General features: G+C 33.6%; 2 protein-coding genes and 1 long non-coding RNA gene across 3 annotated transcripts; all 3 read right to left on the bottom strand.

Moving 5' to 3' along the window:
* Window positions 1–5,194: 5,194 nt before the first annotated feature.
* On the bottom strand, window positions 5,195–5,567 carry LOC120255819. Its single transcript, XR_005535108.1, has 3 exons — window positions 5,507–5,567; window positions 5,374–5,410; window positions 5,195–5,271 (listed from the first exon to the last, which is right to left on the bottom strand). It is a non-coding gene; the product is annotated as an uncharacterized LOC120255819 (long non-coding RNA).
* A 4,724-nt stretch (window positions 5,568–10,291) lies between these two features.
* Window positions 10,292–12,120, bottom strand: LOC120255824. Its single transcript, XM_039263597.1, has 2 exons — window positions 10,829–12,120; window positions 10,292–10,628 (listed from the first exon to the last, which is right to left on the bottom strand). Exons 1-2 carry the CDS (start codon window positions 12,118–12,120, stop codon window positions 10,292–10,294), a joined length of 1,629 nt encoding a protein of 542 aa, XP_039119531.1.
* A 4,881-nt stretch (window positions 12,121–17,001) lies between these two features.
* Window positions 17,002–17,859, bottom strand: LOC120255821 (adenylate isopentenyltransferase 3, chloroplastic-like). Its single transcript, XM_039263593.1, has one exon. It carries the CDS (start codon window positions 17,857–17,859, stop codon window positions 17,002–17,004), a length of 858 nt encoding a protein of 285 aa, XP_039119527.1.
* Window positions 17,860–20,054: the final 2,195 nt, after the last annotated feature.

The following is a 20,054-nucleotide window of genomic DNA, read 5'->3' as shown; positions in this document are numbered from 1 at the left end:
CATATTTAAGCTTTATACAAAAATTAAGTGTGTCAATAACTTCTTAGTTTATTGACACTGAGTCCCTGCGTGGGGCGTAATAAGATTTATACAAACATTTTTTATATGATTTTCTGATATTAAATTAATAAGATTTGATTTCCCTTTCACATGGACTGCATATTTGAACTTCACTATAATGTTCATATGTTTTATTTTTAAATTATAATATTTTATGTTTATAGAGTTCTCCAGAAATTAACTGTATATTTTCTTCTCTTATAATTTCTATTTGTTGGTGAGGAGACAATAGATTTTTTAAAGTTCTTATTGGTTTTTAATTTCTCAAACATAAATTTCATATTGAAAATCTTCTGGTATTATTAACATTTTTTTTTATTATTTTTGTAATAGGTTGACCACTCATCTTAAGAATATCTTGATTTTATATTATCCCACTTTAATTCTAAACCTTTTTCCCATTTTTAAGTTCTTATTATTATTATTATTATTATTATTATTATTATTATTATTATTATTATATTTTTCTGTATTTTCTGTATTATTTTTTATTCTTAAAAAGTCATATATTTCATCTAGCCATGCTAATTGTTCTTTTATTTGGTCTTCTAATTTATGTTCATTAATATTTCCTATTCTTATTTTATGATAATTATAATTAATTAATTAATTTTGCTATGATTCTTGTATTTTCATAATTAAGTACTTCATTTTCTTTCTTGTAAAAACTCCTTTGGAAATTTCATTCTATATCATGGTGGTTTATTTAATTGTTTTTTGTCCAAACAACATAAGGAGATATTGGTATTCTAATTTTATTTTGTTTGTCTAAAGTTAATTTTTTCATATAAGTACATAATTCATTCTATTACTTCATTATTTATATTATTTTCTTCCAATTTCTCCATACTATTAATATAGTCTAAATTAGTAAATTGGCTAAGATAGTTTCTATTTTTGGTAATTGGCTTTTTACTATCATTAAGTTTTTATACACAAAATCTATTTTTTCTACTAATTTTTCTATGTTCATGGAAATAGTTCACAAAATACTTGTTTTATGAGGAATGGTGCAATTAGGAATGGGGGTGGGGCGGGGCGGGGAATGGAATCCCCGTCCCCATCCCCACTCTCCACGGGCGGGGATTCCCGTTAAAATTCCATGGGAAAAAAATCCTTCCCCGCTCACTCCCATGAGGGATCCCGCCCCACGGGGAATCCCTCCCGCCCAAAAACATTAATATAAAAATTTTTTTCTATAAATAACTATAATATTTCTAATGCGATTTATATTACTGCATCTAAAGATCTATATCTAATTGAAAAATAAAAAAATATAATGTATGATGAAATAAAAATAAAAAAATTCTCAACCAAAGTTTTTTTTTACAATGGGACGTACATCATATATAAAAATAAAAAAATTCACACAAAATATTTCTCCTAACAAGTCATAATATAATGTTTGATGAAATAACAACATTAAAGGTACAAAATAACATAAAGTTTAAAAACTAAATTAAAATTACAAATCCATTAAATAAAAATTCATAATGCAAAAACTAGCACAATAATTTCATGCTTCCATCAATTTTGTTTCTTCTTTGTTCTTTTCTCCAAATTATTTATATGAAAAAAAGCTGTAGGTATATATCTTAAAAAGTCATGTTTGTTTTACGATCGGACCATCCATTCTTTTTCTCATTAATGTGATGTATACAAATAATAATTTTATAAGTATCTATTCAATTGATATATTTAAATCGATTAGATGTTTTGTTGGATGATTTTTGGAGAGGAGAAGGTATGTGATTTTTTTGGATTTTTAAACATAAAAATCACTTAAATCGAAAAACAATTAAAAAAATATTTAATGATGGATTATTATACATTAGATTTGCCATCAAATGGTCGGTTGGTCGTTTGGCGTTTTGTAGTGAAAAATTTTATAGTGAACAAAATTTTTGCTATAATCACATTTCGTGCAAAGTAAAATTACAATATTTGTTATATTTTAATGAAAACTGACATTGAAATATATATAAAGTTAATTTAACAGTTTGATATGAACACACATTCTCTATAAAATTATCTTAATTCTCACATTTGTAATTTCATCATGTGAGATAGTTTCAGAGAATATAACTTTAGAATCCAATGATTAATAAAAAAAAAATTGAAGATCTATTAATATGTCAGTACTCTCTTATATGTAGCAACACATGGATATTTGAATAAAAAAATCTAGACAATTACCTAATTATCCAATTCATTTAAATTAAATAAATAATTAGTTTTTGTGAATATTAGAAATTTGAAAATTAGAAGTTTGAATTTAAACTTTGTAGATATATTATATAATTATTTTATTAAAATAATTTAAGATTTTATTAAATAAATATGTTTTAATGAAATATATAAATTTCAATAGTTAACAAGTTGTATAAAATAATTGTGAGTTCCATAATAATAACTAAAAATATTAATAAATAAATAATTATTGATTTTATATATATATATATAATATTATGTTAATGTTGAAATAATCTTTAATAAATATATTAAAAATATATATTATATTTTTTGGGGAATCCCCGCGGGGCACGGGGCCGGGGAATCCCCGCGGGGAGCGGGGCGGGGATCCCCGTGGGGCGGGGAGACCATTCCCCACCCCCGCCCCGCCCCGCTAGGCGGGGAGGACTTTTTCCCCGCTCCCCGCCCCGTGGGGGGGACGTTTCGGGGAATCCCCGCCCTGTCGGGGCGGGGCCCCGTGGGGAACGGGGATTCCCCGCCCCACCGCCATTCCTAGGTGCAAATGTCTTATCTTTCTGGAAGAAGAAAAATAATTAGACTAGGGATGGCAAAAATCGAACCGATCCGTGGTTTTTGACCTAATCCACGGTGAACGTGGCGGGTTTGGTTTTTCCATGCCCCGCATTGCTCATTAATAATTTTACTTATTATAAATATTATATAGGGTAGGGGTTAAATGATTTTTTTTAAAATTTTTTAATAAATTTCTTATGAGCTTGTTTTTTATAAGTATATGTTTTATAAAAAAAAATTATTTTAAATATATTTTTATGAATTTTAGTTATTTATTTGTAATTATGAGCAAAGCGGGGCGGGCGGTTTATGAAAAAAGAAAAAGCGGGCGGGGATGGTAAAAGCGTGCCCCGCCCCCACCCCGCCCCCATTGCCTTCACCGACGGGGATGGTAGAGGCGTGCCCCGCTCCTGTCCCGCCCCATTGCCATCCTTAAACTAGATTAGGCTAGGTCTCTCTTTTTTTAGTGTAAAGATTGGTTCCTCTTGATAAGCTATGTACCTTGATAACTTACTTTATACTTTGTATGCTAAGATATACTAATATTATATACTTTATGAATTTAATACATGCTAAGATAAATTCTTTCATTCTTCCTATTATATATCTTAAGAATTTAAGAGTTTCTACGAAATACTGTTTTATATTATACTTTTTCATTCCCAAGTGCATCGTTTACCAAAGGTTTTTGTAAAGCTTCTTCCCTATATTCTTTATGAACTATTTCTTATAAAATATAACTCCTACAAGCTCCAACCCACTCGTAGAGCATCTACAGAAAATGTATACCATATATATAAATATATATGTATGTATAAATTGCTAGAACAAAACTCTTGTAATAATTCAATGTTCAAGCATAACAAAAGGTAAAAACTAAAACAAAACTTCATTAAAAAAACACCTTTTACCTTTTTTAGATATTAATAATTTCAAATCCAAATTGGGAGAACCACGTCTCCATTGAAAAAAAGTCACCCCACATCTCATTAAAAAAAAAAAAAGAACAGAAGTCACCCCAAAATCAGATATATACTGAATTAGTTTATTAAAAGCACAATGAATCTAGTGATCAAGAAGTCAAATCCATTTTCTATAATTCTCAATAAAATATTTACATAATTGTCAACTTAACAGTGTTTATAAAAACCGGGGAAACCGGAAGATTGAGATTAACATTTGACATTAACATTTGGTTAAGGAAAAAACTAGGATTTATCTGTGAAGATTAAGATCAACATTTGGTTAAGAGAAAAACTAGGATTTATCACCGTGAATAAGAAGAGATAAGCAAAATTTTTGTATATTTCACCCCTACATCTATTTAAAAAAAAAAAGTAAATTTGTAAAATTTTTTTCTCAGATGACCATCTAGACATTTGTTTTAGTTGTTTTGATCATTACGTGATTATCAAGTTTTTTAATAATATTTTAATATCATTACATTATCCCGAACCAAATATCTCTCAAATATAAATTTAGTTAATTCTAATATCTCATTGGTCCGTTGAACCATAATTGAACCATAATTATAGGATAAACATGATCTCATTGAGTAAAAAATTGTGTCTATATTTTAAAAATTTTATAATAATATTGAGCATGGAAACCCAATTAGAAATAGAAAATAAAGTTAAGGATAATACCTAGTTAAAATGAAAATTGAACATTATGCATGCTGTGTATGTGCTACTCATTCATTTTTTTGTTAGTCAAAGGGTTCATAGCCCATGGGGGCATTGGTCCCATAGTAAAAGGTGAGTGTAAGACGTTTAAATATCCTGCTTTAAGTTTCATTGGACACAGTGGTTGCAATGGTTCCCCGGTATTGGTTCAGTTGTAGCATTGGCCCTACTATGAAAGACAAGTGTGAGAGTCTAGGGATGGCAATGGGGCGGGGCAGGCCTCTACTATCCCTGCCCCACCTCGCCTGAAGCATATTCTGCCCCGCTCCTCGCCCCGCCCACCCCTTTTTTATTTTTTTATTTTTAAAAACATAAACCGCCCCGTCCCCACATCTAAGATTGCAATGTAGTGTTTTTTTTCTTATCAATATTTCTAAAAGACAATAAACTATCTGTCTATAAACATGTATACATTTTCAGGCAATACTAAAATTGGTAGTGCTACAAGATACTCATGTAACTCATCTTCCTGAAAGCTCAAGTTTATATTAGTAAGTGTTGAGAAACCATTGCATCACATGTATCTGCAACAACGCTAATAAGATTATACTTGTGAGAAGATGTTTAATGTTACTTCGATAAATAGCATGTCACAAAGCATATTCATCCAAAAACTATTACATTGAAGTGTTATGATTCTCATGAGAATGTAGAAATGTTTAATCATATGGTGTAAAACTAATCACACTTGTGTAAAAGAAGAAAAACACATGTCGAGATAAATGTGATTGTAACCTAAATCCATCAGAGGATCACCAAACTGCAAAATTAAGCAATTGCAAAGTTGAAGAGAAAATTTCATAGAACTGAATGAAATGCTCAAGTTAGAGGAAGCCCATAATGACGAATTCTCTTTACTCACATTGAAACAAGCCATTGCAGTCCAAGAACAGAGCAAACTGCAAAAATTAGCAACATGGGTGATATGAGAACAAATCAAACAATGCAAGCATAAGAAATGTTATCACATTGGAATGAGGTTGATATGTTCTTACAGAATCCAAGAAATGCCAAACCAAGCATCACTGCTGAAAGAATAATCAAATCTAAGTGGCTGTAATATAAAAAATAAAAAGAGGATAACAGTTTGATATTAATCCACCAGCTAATCCTTAAAGTTTCAGACCGGAGAATCTAAAGGCATACACAGTTTGAAGCATAGTCTGAATAGTTCTTGAGTTATCCTTTGTCCTGGATGCAAGTTAATCTGCAGCTGATTTAAGCTTCTTTTGAACCATATCAATCTTAGCCTGAGCCTGAATACATTCAGTAACTTGTGTTTCATTTATGATTTATTTGACAGAATTTCTTGGTCATTAAACATTAGTTTTTCATCTATTCGATACATAATAATAACATAAAATTCAACAACAAAAGACTAAAACTTATATTGCCGCGACAGTGAAGATAATAAGCAGAATCAATGAGAGAGCATACGCAATACGAGAGTAAGAGTAAGACTTCCTCTGGCAACAACAACAGCAGCAACAGATAAGTAATAATACTAAACCAAAGATGACGATTGCCCATGACAAAAAATATGAGGAAGACTAAGCAGCACAAAAATAGGAAGTATGCCCATGACAAACAATTAAGCACTTACCAACATGCCCAAGTTAATAAAAATGTTAATGCATAATTCTGTCATTCAAAAGGAACATCACCAGGGGGATTATGTATTTCATTATGACTTGTTCTATGAACAGCAGAAGCATTACGAATATCCTGATCCTCATCAACATCATCATCATCAATTAGCATAGCACTAATGATCAATCCAATAAAAATTATTAGATATTGTTCCAGTAACATCCTCTATAAGCAAGTCAAAAAAATTAAAATAGCATAACACCAATGATCAATCCAAAAAAGCATCAAACAAAGATCATAAAGCTAATGATCATAACACTAATGATCAATCCAAAAAATTGTTAAATCATCACAAACAGTCAAGCAAACAAACTAAGATCACAAGGTAAACAAACACAAAAAAGACTTAGTTTCTTTAGTGAAGCCACAACTGGAAAAATATCAAACAAAGATCATAAAGCTGTTTAGAATCCTCTTATATAATGAAGCTCCAAGGGCCAAGTCTCCAAGTCTCCAACTTTCTCCTTTAAATGTGAATACTCAACTCTAATGATCAATCCTATGAGAACATCATCAAAAGAAATAATGTTAAAAAAATACTATAAGAATTTTATGATGGCTAAATAGAAGATAAATAAATAATAATACACCATACCAAATCAAGAATAATGGAATCAATATCATCTTTCTCTTCACAAGTTGAAGCAATATTTGATCAAATTGAACTGGGATCTAAGTAATAATTCTTTTTTTTTTTAAAAAAGCTAAGTTATTGATCAAGTTTACAATAGAAAGTTAAAATTATTAAATTTACCTTATGCTTGATTTGATAACCAATTTTGGGCATAAGTCAATGCTTCCACCATGGTTGGATGAAATCTACTCCGAAATGGACTCAACAATCGACCACCGGTACTAAATGCAGACTCTGAAGCCATTGTAGATACAGGTATAGCAAATATATCTTTAGCTATCTTTTGCATTATGTGATACTTTATACCAGCCGTCTTCCACTATTGCAAAATGTCAAAATTAGAAGATCTTGGGATAACATCTTCTTCCAAATATAAGTCAAATTCCGACCTCACATGTGTAATTTTACTTTTCTTCTTCATGACAAATTCTTTATATCCATCAGTGATACTTTTTTTCTGAACCAAAGTGGAAGCAATGTTTTTCTCAACTCCAAGGTTTGAAAACTTGTTTTTATACTCAACAATAAGTTTATGGCAAATCTTGTAGTTTTGTCTATTTCAATATCACAATCATCTCCATAAATATTGGAAAAGTGATATTCCAACATACATTTCTTGTACCTTGGATCAAACATTGTGGTTATCGCCATTAATCCATGAACTGTAGTCCAATATTTACCAAAATTTTCAAGCATCTTTGTAGACATTAATGCAATAGTCATATTAGAATCAGACGACCATTCAGACAAAGCCAATTTGATCTCACAAATCTTCGGGAAATAAGTATTTGCAGTTGGGTATTTAGAACCAGAAAATATCTCAGTTACCTCATAAAATAATCGTAGCTTTTCGACAAGTAATTTTGCCATTTCCTAATCTTCCTTGTTGGACAAATCTTGCACATTGGATCTCTTAACTTTGCACTCGGTGAACACATCTTTGTAGAATAAAGCTATCTCAATCATCAAGTATGTCGAGTTCCATCTTGTTTTGCAATTAAGGCACAACTTTTTTGTAGTTGGAACACGCAATTGTCGAGCAGACTCTTCAAACTTTTCCATTCGTTTTGCAGTAAATGTCCAAAATTGAACACTTTCATGAATTCTATGAATACCATCACTAATAACATTCAACCCATCCTTCACAATCAAATTTAATATATCAGTACAACAACGCATATGGAAGAAATCACCTCCAAGAATAAGTGAATCTGGATGAAGTCTATCAAGCAAAAGGTTCACAACTCTATCATTAACTGAACAATTATCCAAAGTAATAGTGGATAACCTTTTGTTAAGCCCCCAATCCAAAATAATTGTCATCAACTCATTTGCAATGACTTCTTTTGTGTGTGGTGTAGGAACATAACAATACCTAAATATACATATCACCAAATAACAATTTATAAGAATAAAAGTGTTGGGCAATGATAATATATATACCTCAAGATACGTTTTTGCAAAGTCCAAGAGCTATCAATGAAGTGAGCAGTGAGAGCCATGTACCTTTTCTTTTGGTGATTTGCTGTCCACATATCAGTCATAATTGCAATTCTACTATTATTCATCTCTATCATCTTCATTGTTTTCAACTTATTCTCTTTGTAAATTTTGAGGATATCATTTTTTATTATGTTTCGGCTAGGAACATTAAACAATGGTTGGAGAAGAGATGAATACTTCCTAAACCCCACATGATCAACCATGGATAAAGGATATTCATGAACTATTATCATTTAAGCAAGCTCTTTCCTTACCAAGGCTTGGTCAACGGCATAATCGGCAAGCTTTGGTCCATCTTCTTTGGTTTGCTTTATGGATAGAAGTTGTGGTTTAACATCTTTGTGTGCTAGCTTTGGACATCTCTTCACATGGTCATGCAAATGAGTGGTTCCATTCTTTGAATTTCCACCAAGCATCCTTTTGCAATAATTGTATATTGCTTTCCATTCCCCATTAATTTGTTCTCTTGTGAAATGTTCCCACACAACTGATTTCATTTTTTTGGGTTGTACATGGAAATATTATCCACTGAAGGTGTTGAAATTGGAGTTGCAGTTGCACCAGGCACATCCATTGATAAAAGAGTAAAAGTTGATTTTTCATTGATCTTTTCAATTGGTGTTGAAGATTGAGATTCACCTTCCATGACAAATAGTTCTATAAACAAACACCAGGTTTGTCATGAAAGTGAAACCAATATCAGATCATGTTTGTCATGAAAGTGAAAACCAAAATGAAAGCAAAGAAATCAAATAGTAAAAGAAAGCAAAGAACCACATTCTTAATGCATCAAAACAAATAAAACACAAAATATTTGTAAATGCATCTAATCCTTCTTCTAATTGAGCATCTCACAATTCATTTCACCAAATATATCCATTTTTCTAACATTCTAACAAGAAAATTAAAATTCCATCAGATTCAATAGTTAGCATATAAATTTTTCTCAAGATGATCAAAATCAAATTTTTTAGACACAATAGTCCCAAACAACAACAATTCATAAGATATGGAAAAACATTCATCAGAACACGTTGCCGGTGAGCAAATTAGATCAAAGGTCTGAAACTCTGCGTATAAGATTGAATAGATACCTAAAAGCGGTGAAGCTTGGAATGGTGACACTCTGGAAGCAACGGAAGTTGGAAGGGTGACTATTTATCTACCGATCTGCTGCTGATGGAGGTGTTGAGGAGATTTGCTGAATCGATGGAGGTGCTGAGTAGATCTGGCAAGGAGTCACTGCTGGCCAGCCAAGGGATCGATGGTTGAGGGAGCAGGGCATTGCTGATTGAAGTGCTGAGGAGATCTACTTATGCAGTGATGGCCGGCCCTCCAAGCTCGTTCGCCGAGATCTACTTCGGAGCTCGATTCTTTACCCAGTCCGGTACACAAGTCCACCGCACGATAGCAACAGAGAAACAAAAGTTTTGCTTTTGTTTTTCTTTAAGGATTTTTTTTATAGTTTTTAAATTTTTAAAAAATCATTAACCATTTAACGGTTTAACCCCTGTAATAATGTAATATATGATATTTATTAATCAATTGAATTATTAATGGGGCGGGGCGGGGCAAAGGAAAAACCAAACCCGCTCGCCCTGCCCCGTGCCTCGATTTTTTTAAAAAAACCATCCCGTTCGGGGTGGATCGGGGCGAAAATTGAACTGTGAAAATTTTACAACTTTTAGTTACAACATTAACTGGAGAACAAAAACCAGGACTGACACAAGATTTCAACTAGTTGCTTACAAGAGCTGTGAAAATTTTACAAACTGCAACTAGTGAGACAAAATACGATTAAGCATAATGAACTGACAAACATAACAGTGTTCAACACAATAAGACTAAATGTTTCAAATGTCCAAGAAATGAAAAAAATAACTAGTCAGTCTGGTGCAAGCACACTTCTCCCCCTTTGTGACATAATTGATGCCGAAGTCTTCATGAATTGTTGCAAGACTTGTTACACCTTCTCCGGAAGCTCCCCCTTTCTTCAGGCTTCCTGGTCTTCATCTCCCCCTGAATCGTGGCCATCATCTTCTCTCTTCTTCTTCTTCTCAAGAATTTCCAGGCGAGATAGAATCTTCTGCTTCTGTCGGGCAATGATGAACAATTCTGCAAATAATGCTCGTTGCCTTCTCTCCTCATCTTCTAGTTGCTTTTTCAACATCTTCTCATATTCTTCTTCATCCAATAGATTTGCTTCTTCTTCATCTTCAGGCATTGGTGGTGGAGACACCCTTCCTACAGGTAAATCAATCTTTTTACCTAGGATGAACAGCTTCTGAGAAATCTTCAGCTTCTTCACTACTATGACTGCTTCGCCCTTCCTGAGTTATACTTCATGTTGTAACAAATACTGTGACAGCAGTGCATGATACCCAAGTGATGTTGAGGAGCTTGTACAATCAGCTTCTTTCACAATATTCTGGAAGATCAGCCTTCCCAGATTGAACTTTTTTCCAGTTCCAATAGCAAATAATAAAAGCGCGAGCTCCTTTACTATGCTGGAGTTGTGTGGGGCTGGAACCAATTCTGAATGCCAAGTTTAAACAGAACATTGTACTTGGCTGTGAGGATGGAAGCCGGTAGCCTTGTTTCTTCTCCCCATGACTCTGTCCTTCCTCTAGTAATTTCTTTCAAAACCTCTTCATTCAACTCAAACCCTTCTTCATAGTTACCTTTCACCTCAGATTTAAACTCCAGGAATCTGTTCAGACAAGCGGGAGTAAAAGGAATCCACTTACCTCGAACATAGACTCTCGTGATACCTTTGTCAGATGACAGCAAATTACTGTAAAATTCTTGCACTAGAGACAAACTGTAACTTTCTGGAAATGTTGCAGACTTGTACAGACTTCTTTCTTGCAATAACTTGGTCAGCCCAAACTTCTCAAATGCAATCTCATCAATCATTCTTTCAACCACAATACCTCTCTCTTCAACAGATTCAAACTTCTTCTTGGATGCTTTATCAAGGAGTCTGTCTTCATCACCATCTTTTGCCTGTTGAGTTGCCTTCTTCTTCTTTTCTTTCTTAGAACTTACTGATGGTTTCTCCCCCTGTTTTGTAGCTTCAGTACACTTCCTCTTGAGCCTTGGAGAGACTTCTACTTCTACATCTGAGAAAGACTTCCTCTTGGACTTGCTAACCTTCTCCTTCTTCTGGGTTTTCTTCCTTGACAGGGCCTTCTTTCTAGACACTATCTTCTTCCCTTTAGCAATCTGGGCAACACGATCTTTGAGTGGGATCTCATCAGAACTATGTGAACTGTCAGATGTTGCAGAAGATGTTATAACAGGTGCTATGACATGTTCTGTTTCTATAGGTGCTTCAGCATGTCGGTGTAGATCTTCCAAAACCTCACTTAGAATAGTAGTAGCCTCTTCTTCAGCACTAGTGGGAGCATCTGTACTTCTTTCTCCAACAGTTTCTTCTGCTTGTGGTGGGTTTGCTTCTTTTTCTGCAGCATCTTCACCCCCAACCTGGTTATTTCCCGAACCTTCTACATCTGGAACAGTAATGGAGCCCTCCTGTTCATCTTCTTCTGTTCTCTGAACATAAGCTCCTGGGAATGACTCACGCACCCATCTTAGGAGATCATCTATGTCCTTAACACCTGTGGGCACATCCTGTGAATATGTTCCTGCTTCTACTACTTTGCCAGCATCCTGAGGAGAGACAAGGGGGACGATAGTTTTTGACAAATCTTCTGGTTCTTCTCCTCTTGATGGACTCCCACCAGAATCGGTCTCTCTCATCCTTACTTCTGCAATTCGGGCAGCGATTTCTTGTGGGGTCGCTGGAGCACGGCGGGCCATCCTCTTTGTCCTCATCTTTTCTCACTGTCTTCGTCTTCTTCTTCTCTTTCTCCTGATTTCAAAAACAATCTGTGGAAACAAATTAGGATTTTAGGGTTTTTTATACCCCTTTAATTAGTTATAACTTCCAAGGCACCCTTTCACATTTCAAAAATCTTATTTCAAAAAATAATACCTTTCTTTTTTTTGAATATTATTTTTATTTTCCCTCCTTTTTATTTCCTTTTTTTTTGTTTTTTATTATTATTATTTTTAAAACTTTGAGAGACATCAAGAGATTTTCACTCGTTGCAGTGTTTTGCTTGTTGACTTCATAGGACCACGGTCAACACTTTGCTGGTTGTAACATAATGTTGTAGCTGTCCAACTTTCACCATCTTCAGATCAGAATTGGAGACCTCTACATCGTCTCTTGGCTTTTTGTTCTTTTGGATCCATAATTTCTTGATTACTATGGTCTTCCCTCTGACTTTCCTTTTGATAACGGCTTGTACATGTCCAACTATTCTTCCACTTTTCAAGTCTTCTTTTAATTTGATGCACTTGGGTCTTATATGGCCAGTCTCTCCACAATGAAAGCATGTAGGCACTTCACCTTTTGGTTCTTTCCTTACTTTGACTTGTTTTTCTTTATTGTTTTGTTGGGCAGTTGACTTGACAAACACAACTCCTGAACCTTATGTCTTGACACTTGAGCTTTCTCCAATATACCCAATACCATGTCGAGCTTTACTAGTTCTTCCAACTGATAGAATCTCGTCAAGCTTGGCAGTACCCTTGTTCATGGAGTCCAAGGTCTTCTCAGCATTGCACAGCTTTTCTTTACATATACTCAACTTGTCAGTTTTAGTGGATGTTGTAGCTGATGTTGCAACATATTCTGCAACAGGCGTGGATCCATTCATCACAGCAGGAAAGGACATATGATGGTTGCTCAGACTTCCTTCATCGTCTTCTTCATTGCTACCATCTGAGTCATCACTCCATCTAGCATTCAGTGATTTTCCTTTTTTCCTGAGAGTATTAGCACAATCGGCTTGATAGTGCCCAAAGGCTCTACATTCTCTACACTTGATCTTCATGAGACGATCTTCAATTTCTTCCTTTTTGTGATGATCTTCGACTTCTTCCTTTTCTTTATTTAAACCATCTTTTCTTTGAAATTTCTTGCCTTGTGTCTTGTATCTTCTGAGCATGTCATGCATCTTTCTTGACAAGAAAACAATTTCTCTATCCTCTTTATTTTCATCTTCTGTTATAACAGCATGTTGTAACTCATTCTGTTTTATTGCTTCAACCTTCAAGGCTAAGGTTCATCTCATATGCTTGCAAAGACCCTATCAGCTCATACAGTTTTATAGTTGAAATATCTCTTGCTTCTTCTATTGCCGAGATTTTTGCATCAAATCTTCTTGGGAGTGATCTAAGAGTCTTCCGGACTAGCTTTTTATCCGAGTACTCCTTGTCGAGTTGGTAGGCTTGATTTGTAATGTCCATCAATTTGGCATTGAACATGGCTATCGTCTCATCTTCTCCTATCCTGAGATTTTCGAACATAGTTGTTAACATTTGAAGTTTGGATTCTCTTACCAAGTTGGTACCTTCATGTATGGTTTGAAGAATCTCCCAAGCTTTCTTGGCACACTCGCATGTTGCAATATACTTGAACTGGTTCTCATCAACTCCTCCAAAGATTGCATTGAGAGCTTTCCCATTGGCATTAGCTTTGCGCGTGTCTTCGACACTCCAACTGTTTTTCTTCTTCATGATCACGTTCTTGTCTTCATCAACTAGAGTAGGAAGAGTCCATCCTTCTTCTACGGCAATCCATGCACTCTCATCTATGGATTTGATAAACGCCTTCATGCGTGCCTCCCAATATGGATAGTTGGATCCATTTAGCAACGGTGGTCGTGTGACGGAAGCTCCTTCTTTTCCGGCCATCAATGGAACTCGTTAGGACCTCGCCGACTTTGAACCCAAAGCTATAACACGGTGACCAAGTCTCTGATACCACTTGTTAGTTCCTTCGGTGTGGTTTGTGGGTATTAGGTAACACTCAAGCACTCATAGAAGTCTCACACAAACCAACAAAGAAAGAGACACACAAATAAACACAAGGAGACACACAACGTTGGTAACCCAGTTCGGCATCCACTCGCCTACGTCTGGGGGGCCAAGCCCAGAGATAAACAATCCACTAAAAGAGGTAAAAATATATGAGTACAAACACTTGTCACTCACACTTTCAACAATGAAGATCACTACCCTCTCTAAATTGCCTAGTGCTCACTCACTCTCCTCCAAGAGACACCCAAGAGTCACACTTACAATCTACGAGCAAGGTAGCTTATATAGACGCCTCAACGTCCCAAATATAGCTCATACCTCTTTTAGAATCTTCGCGGCTACTAATTTAAAAACATGCCGAAATTAGCTGTTGCAACTCCTGTTGTAACATGAATTGCAACATGGCCCTAAATGCTGACTTGACTGAGTTCTGGTTACATTGCGGATGACCACAAGACCCATCAACCTCCCGGTCATGCTTAGTCCGAGTCGATGCAGCCAAATCTCCCGATCCCGACTGCCGGCAACTAGCCTTCCTCCTCAGTTCCTCATCACGCAATCTCCTCGCAAGGGGTGCACGTCCTTGTGCGTCTTCATGAAACTTGCCAAACTTAGTCTTCAATCTACCTAAATTTGGTCTTCAAAGATTCTCCAAACTTGATCTTTAATTCACCCAAGTTTGGTCCTCAAATCTTGCCTTCAATAGACTTCAATCAATCTTCATCAAGGATTCTTCAAATCATATCTTCAATTAGTCTTCATTCACACCATGAATAGATCTTTCTTTAATTAAGCTCCACCATATTTATTCTTCAATCATATCTCTCTAAGTATGGTCTTGATATGATCTTGTTTTCAAAATGTAATGCATTGCCAAAAATAACTCCACCAAGATCTTTAAGATAGCTTCACCATGATCTTCAAGATATCTGCCTCCATGTTATAGACTTACTAAAAATAGCTCCACCAAGATCTTCAAGATGTTTGCCTTGCACTCCAAGCCTCCTTGCCATGTCACAATGCTTGCCACATCATCAATTATGCTTTGTCACCTTAGTTGCCACGTCACTTGGTCTAGGTGTCAAATCATGCCAATAAATAGTGCGGTTGCACTAACAGTTACTATTTAGTTTGTCATAGTTTTGTATCTTTTATAATTTGATTGTTCATTCATTTGTTTTTTGGTTGTGTTCCTTTTGTTGCAAATATCACATATATCATATATGTTCATATTTAGATAAATTTGTAAATAGTGAAAAACCAAGTGTTCTACCAAATGTTTTGTAAATTCATATTGTCAAATTTAAAAGCAGAAAATTGAGTTTTGTACTCATTTATATTTTGATCAAGAATGTGTACAAAAAAAATTTCAAAATTGGTTGAAGGCATGCTAAATCAACTAGCGAAGCTTTGAATCATAAGACTTTGAGATTATTTTATTCCAAATCTCGCACAAATTATCGGTTTGGCTTTTGTTGGAATAAACTTTGATATAAGTGATTATAAAAAATATATATATGAAAACTATGCTCAACATCACTTAGTTTATACTTATTTGGAATCCCATATTATTCCATTGCTTATTTTCTTATCATTGTTTCTTTTAATAGGGTTAACAATTCACATGCATATACAAGAAATCGATGCACCAGAATTTTGTAAAAAATGACGAATTTATATTTTCATGAAGATTTGAATTGCGAAGCCAACAATTAGGCATTTGATTGTTGATAGAGATCTGGTTATTTTCCTAAATAGATTCAGTAAAGTTGTTCGATCAATAGATGATCCACCACCTTTTCCATGTCACTTCTTTAATTTTATGGATGATGAAAGGATTTAATCACTAGCTAATTCAGATAAGTATTTGACAGATCATACGTACATTCAAAATGAAAAATCAATTCAAAACTTATGAAATTTGGATCATCGAAGTAAACTATACTGTCCATATATGCCCAAGTTTGTTCCCGTTTTTAGCTGCTTACTAACAATTAGTTAACCTTGGATAGGGAGAGGAAATTTGTTAAGAAACATTCAAAGTTCTTCCCAATTAACATTGTATATCCCTCTGTATATTTCTTTAATCATAATTAAAGAACCTTTTATTTCAATTTTTTACTTCATGTTACTAATTATTGGAACATGAATAGGATGATGGGCTTCACGTCCTTTATGGAAGACTCGAGCTTAATTAGTCGAATAGGGTTGCATATGCTCATTTCAACCTTGATTTTATACTAACAAATTTAATGCAAATATTATACAACCATAATATCTACAGGTATGTTGCATAATTTCAAATAACGTAATGGTATACACATAATATATATCTAACTACAATTGTTTTGAATAGATAAACTTTAATGGACATGGGCCATGACATTGAAGATCTTCTAATTGAAATGCTTTTAGAACTTGATATGAAGTTAAATGAGCGATATTTAACTATTACATCATTCCTCCCCAAGTATGTTTTTTGTATTTACATGAACATAATGTAAACATTAATTTTGTATTCACTTACTTTATTATAATTGAAAATTATCATCAATTTTAATTCTACACAAACATACATATTTTAAAACTATTAAAATTGCAAAAATCTTGAGAGGAGAGAGAAAGGAATTATCCTAGTATATATAATAATATCTCATTATTGGAATCACACATATTATAATATCTATATATTAATATCGTCTCCCTTCCATTTTTAGAATAACCCCCAAACAACACACAAAATTAACAAAACAGTTCACCTCCACAACGAAAACTATAGCCCCCAAAGAATAATAACTTCATTCTAAAACCCTAAAAGTCTTTAATGTCCTCACTCTCACCATCCAAGAACCTGCTCACTATATCCAAAGCCGGCTTCACCACCATCTCCATCCAAGCTCCCTCAAACTCCGGCGATCCCCTTTTCAAGAAAACTCCGGTGGCATCCAACCTTTTAACATCCCACCCTGACTCCACCCTCAACCTCTCTATCTTCATCAACTGTGAAGTCACAAGCTTACAAGCATTCACCTTCACTTGCTCAATAGCTTCTGCCAAAATCCCGGCTTTTTGATCATCAGTTACCCTATTTTCCTCCCTGAAATACTTATCAAACTCCGACACACCGATAGCTCTCCGAACTCCTCTCGTATAATCATCGTCTTTGATATTGAACACTCCTCTTGCTTCCTCAACCAACCCAAGCTCAACCATTTTGTCGACTCTATGTCCGGTAAACTGAAATAGAACCAACAACTCTACGTCGATCCAAATGAAACATAATTCAAATTTGGCGCGAAAGAGGCCATCGTGGCCGTCGACTAAAGCTTGGATGAAACTGTTGGAGCCGCCAGCAATAATGGGGAGTTTTCCCCGGGAGATTATGGAATCGACTGCGAGGATGGCGTCACGGCGGAAGTCCTCTGCGGAGAAGTCAGCGGTCTGAGGGACACCGCCGAGGAGGTGATGGGGGACGCCAGCGCGCTCGGTGAGGGTTGCTTTGTTAGTGATGATGTCAAGACCATCGTAGACTTGCATCTTGTCGGAGTTGATGATCTCGCCATTGAAGTGGAGGGCGAGATCGACGGCAAGCTTTGTTTTGCCAGTGCCAGTGGCGCCCATGATGAAGATGACCTTGTTTTTCCGGCCAGGGAGCTTGCCGGAATCCATTGATGACTCTAAGAAAAAAGCCTGAGAACAATTATAGCGACACATTATAAAACGGGATAGAAGCTTGTGTTTGTTTGTTTGTTTAGATGATAAATGAAAATTAAATTTTTTATTAAAAAAATTTAAGTGAATGACACTAAACATTCATATCATTTTGACTACTAATTCTATTTAAATATTATTATTAATATATATATATATATATTAATAAAAGTATATAAAAGATTATTTAATTATTATATTGAACATTTTATTATATAAATATGTTTATTTTTGGGAAAAAATTTAAATTAAATATGCCTTATTAATGAATAAAATAAAAATTTTTAAAAAATCATAGTAAATATTTTTGTGTGGTTTAGAGAACAAATGTATTTTTAAAAAGTTCAGGGACTTATATGAAAAATTTTGGGATTAAAATAATTAAATATTTTGGTTATATATAATGAAATTTAAAGCTAAAATTAAAGATTTTATCGACAAATATAAATGAACTAAATTTTAAAAAAATAACATAAATGTTTTTGTGTTGATTAGGGATGAAAATAATATATATATATATATATATATTTAATTAGAGATTAAAATGAAATTTTCCGTAAGATTAAGAAAAAAGTTCGAACTCCCTCGTGGTTATTTGAGAGGGAAACCACAATTTGGAAGAGGACAAAAAACTTATACTTGAATAAATTTTGAGGAAATTTTTCATAATTTTATACCTATATAAAACTAAGATTTTACATGAATACGTTTGCCAAAATATGATGAGTTTTAATAATACTTATATATACCTTCCCAAAATATGGCATTTCCATAAATACGATTATAGAATCTCATAATCACATACTTCTTCATATATTACCAAAAAAACATAGAATTTGTCACTGTATTTCTAAAAGGTATGATATCTAAATTAATCTTATGTAAGATACTTAGAGTCTTATAATATAATAGATTTTTTCAACCTACGTCTTGTATCTGTATAAGCAACCTAACCACATAAAGACCAATCCTTTTAGTTGTTTTATTTAACTCCACAAAAGACTGAATTTTAAATATACATATATATATATATATATATACACACAAGAAAACATTTTCAAAAGAATAAATAGAAATAATAAAAATAACACCATATATACACACACAAATAATGCTCATAATAAAAAGGTAAAACAAGAAATTTAAAAATTTTCAAACTGTTAATATGCAAAATAAATAAATAAATAAATAAAGACCTAACCTTTGAAAAGAGGGGGAGAGATTTGGCCTAGGATGAGAGAGGGAATCCCGGTGTCTATGACCAAAAAAGAATGAGAGCTAGAAAGGGTTAAAATGGATTTATATAGCATAAATCATATGCTAATTAATTCTCCAAATACGCTAATCTTAAAATTTATAGGATCTAATAAATAATATGATTTTTATAAGGATCAGACCAAATATATCATAAAAATTACTTTCCATAGATATATAGGACTATAAATTTTCAGTAATTTGTAGATTATTGACTCTTAAAAAAGGAACTGAATTTCTTGATTCCTTTTTATGTATTTATTTTATTTGAACGTATTAAAATGAAATCTTGATTGAGGGTGTTGGAATAAATTGGAATAAATTTATTACAATTTACACACCAAAAATTAATTTAAAAATTTAATATAATATTCCTTGGTATGTTACTCTTTTTCTATATTAAACATTTTATCCCACCTATTTTCTTGTTATTTTTTATGTCCTCCAATAAATAAATTTCACACATTTGAATATTTAAAATAGTTTTTTTTTCATAGAAACCTATTTTCCAAATTTCTAATCACTTCCTTTGTTTGTGGAAAAAAGAAATAGCACGGGAAGATATGGGAATAAGAAAAATAATAACATAGATAAGTTAGGAAATAATATATTCACAATAATTAAGTAGGCAAATTTATTTCAAAAAATCCAAAAATGTTAAGAAATTGGTGTTAGAATTTTAATCAGAGTACTACATACGATATCTAAGCATGTAAATATGTCATATTATAAAACCAGAGTATGACATCTAATATATCAGATTAATTAAGTAATTAATATGTAGCGGAAGTAGGATCACTTATCTCCACCCATAGTAAATCAAACAAGACAAACGAAGGGACTAAGATCTGCATTTGAAGAAACCAAGGGCTCCTCCAATCTCTTCCGTTCTCTCCCGT

This window comes from Dioscorea cayenensis, unplaced genomic scaffold (assembly GCF_009730915.1).
Source record: "Dioscorea cayenensis subsp. rotundata cultivar TDr96_F1 unplaced genomic scaffold, TDr96_F1_v2_PseudoChromosome.rev07_lg8_w22 25.fasta BLBR01001208.1, whole genome shotgun sequence".
Lineage (NCBI taxonomy): Eukaryota > Viridiplantae > Streptophyta > Magnoliopsida > Dioscoreales > Dioscoreaceae > Dioscorea > Dioscorea cayenensis.
Note: the sequence above shows the minus strand (reverse complement) of the source record. Positions and strands in the feature narration are given on the sequence as shown.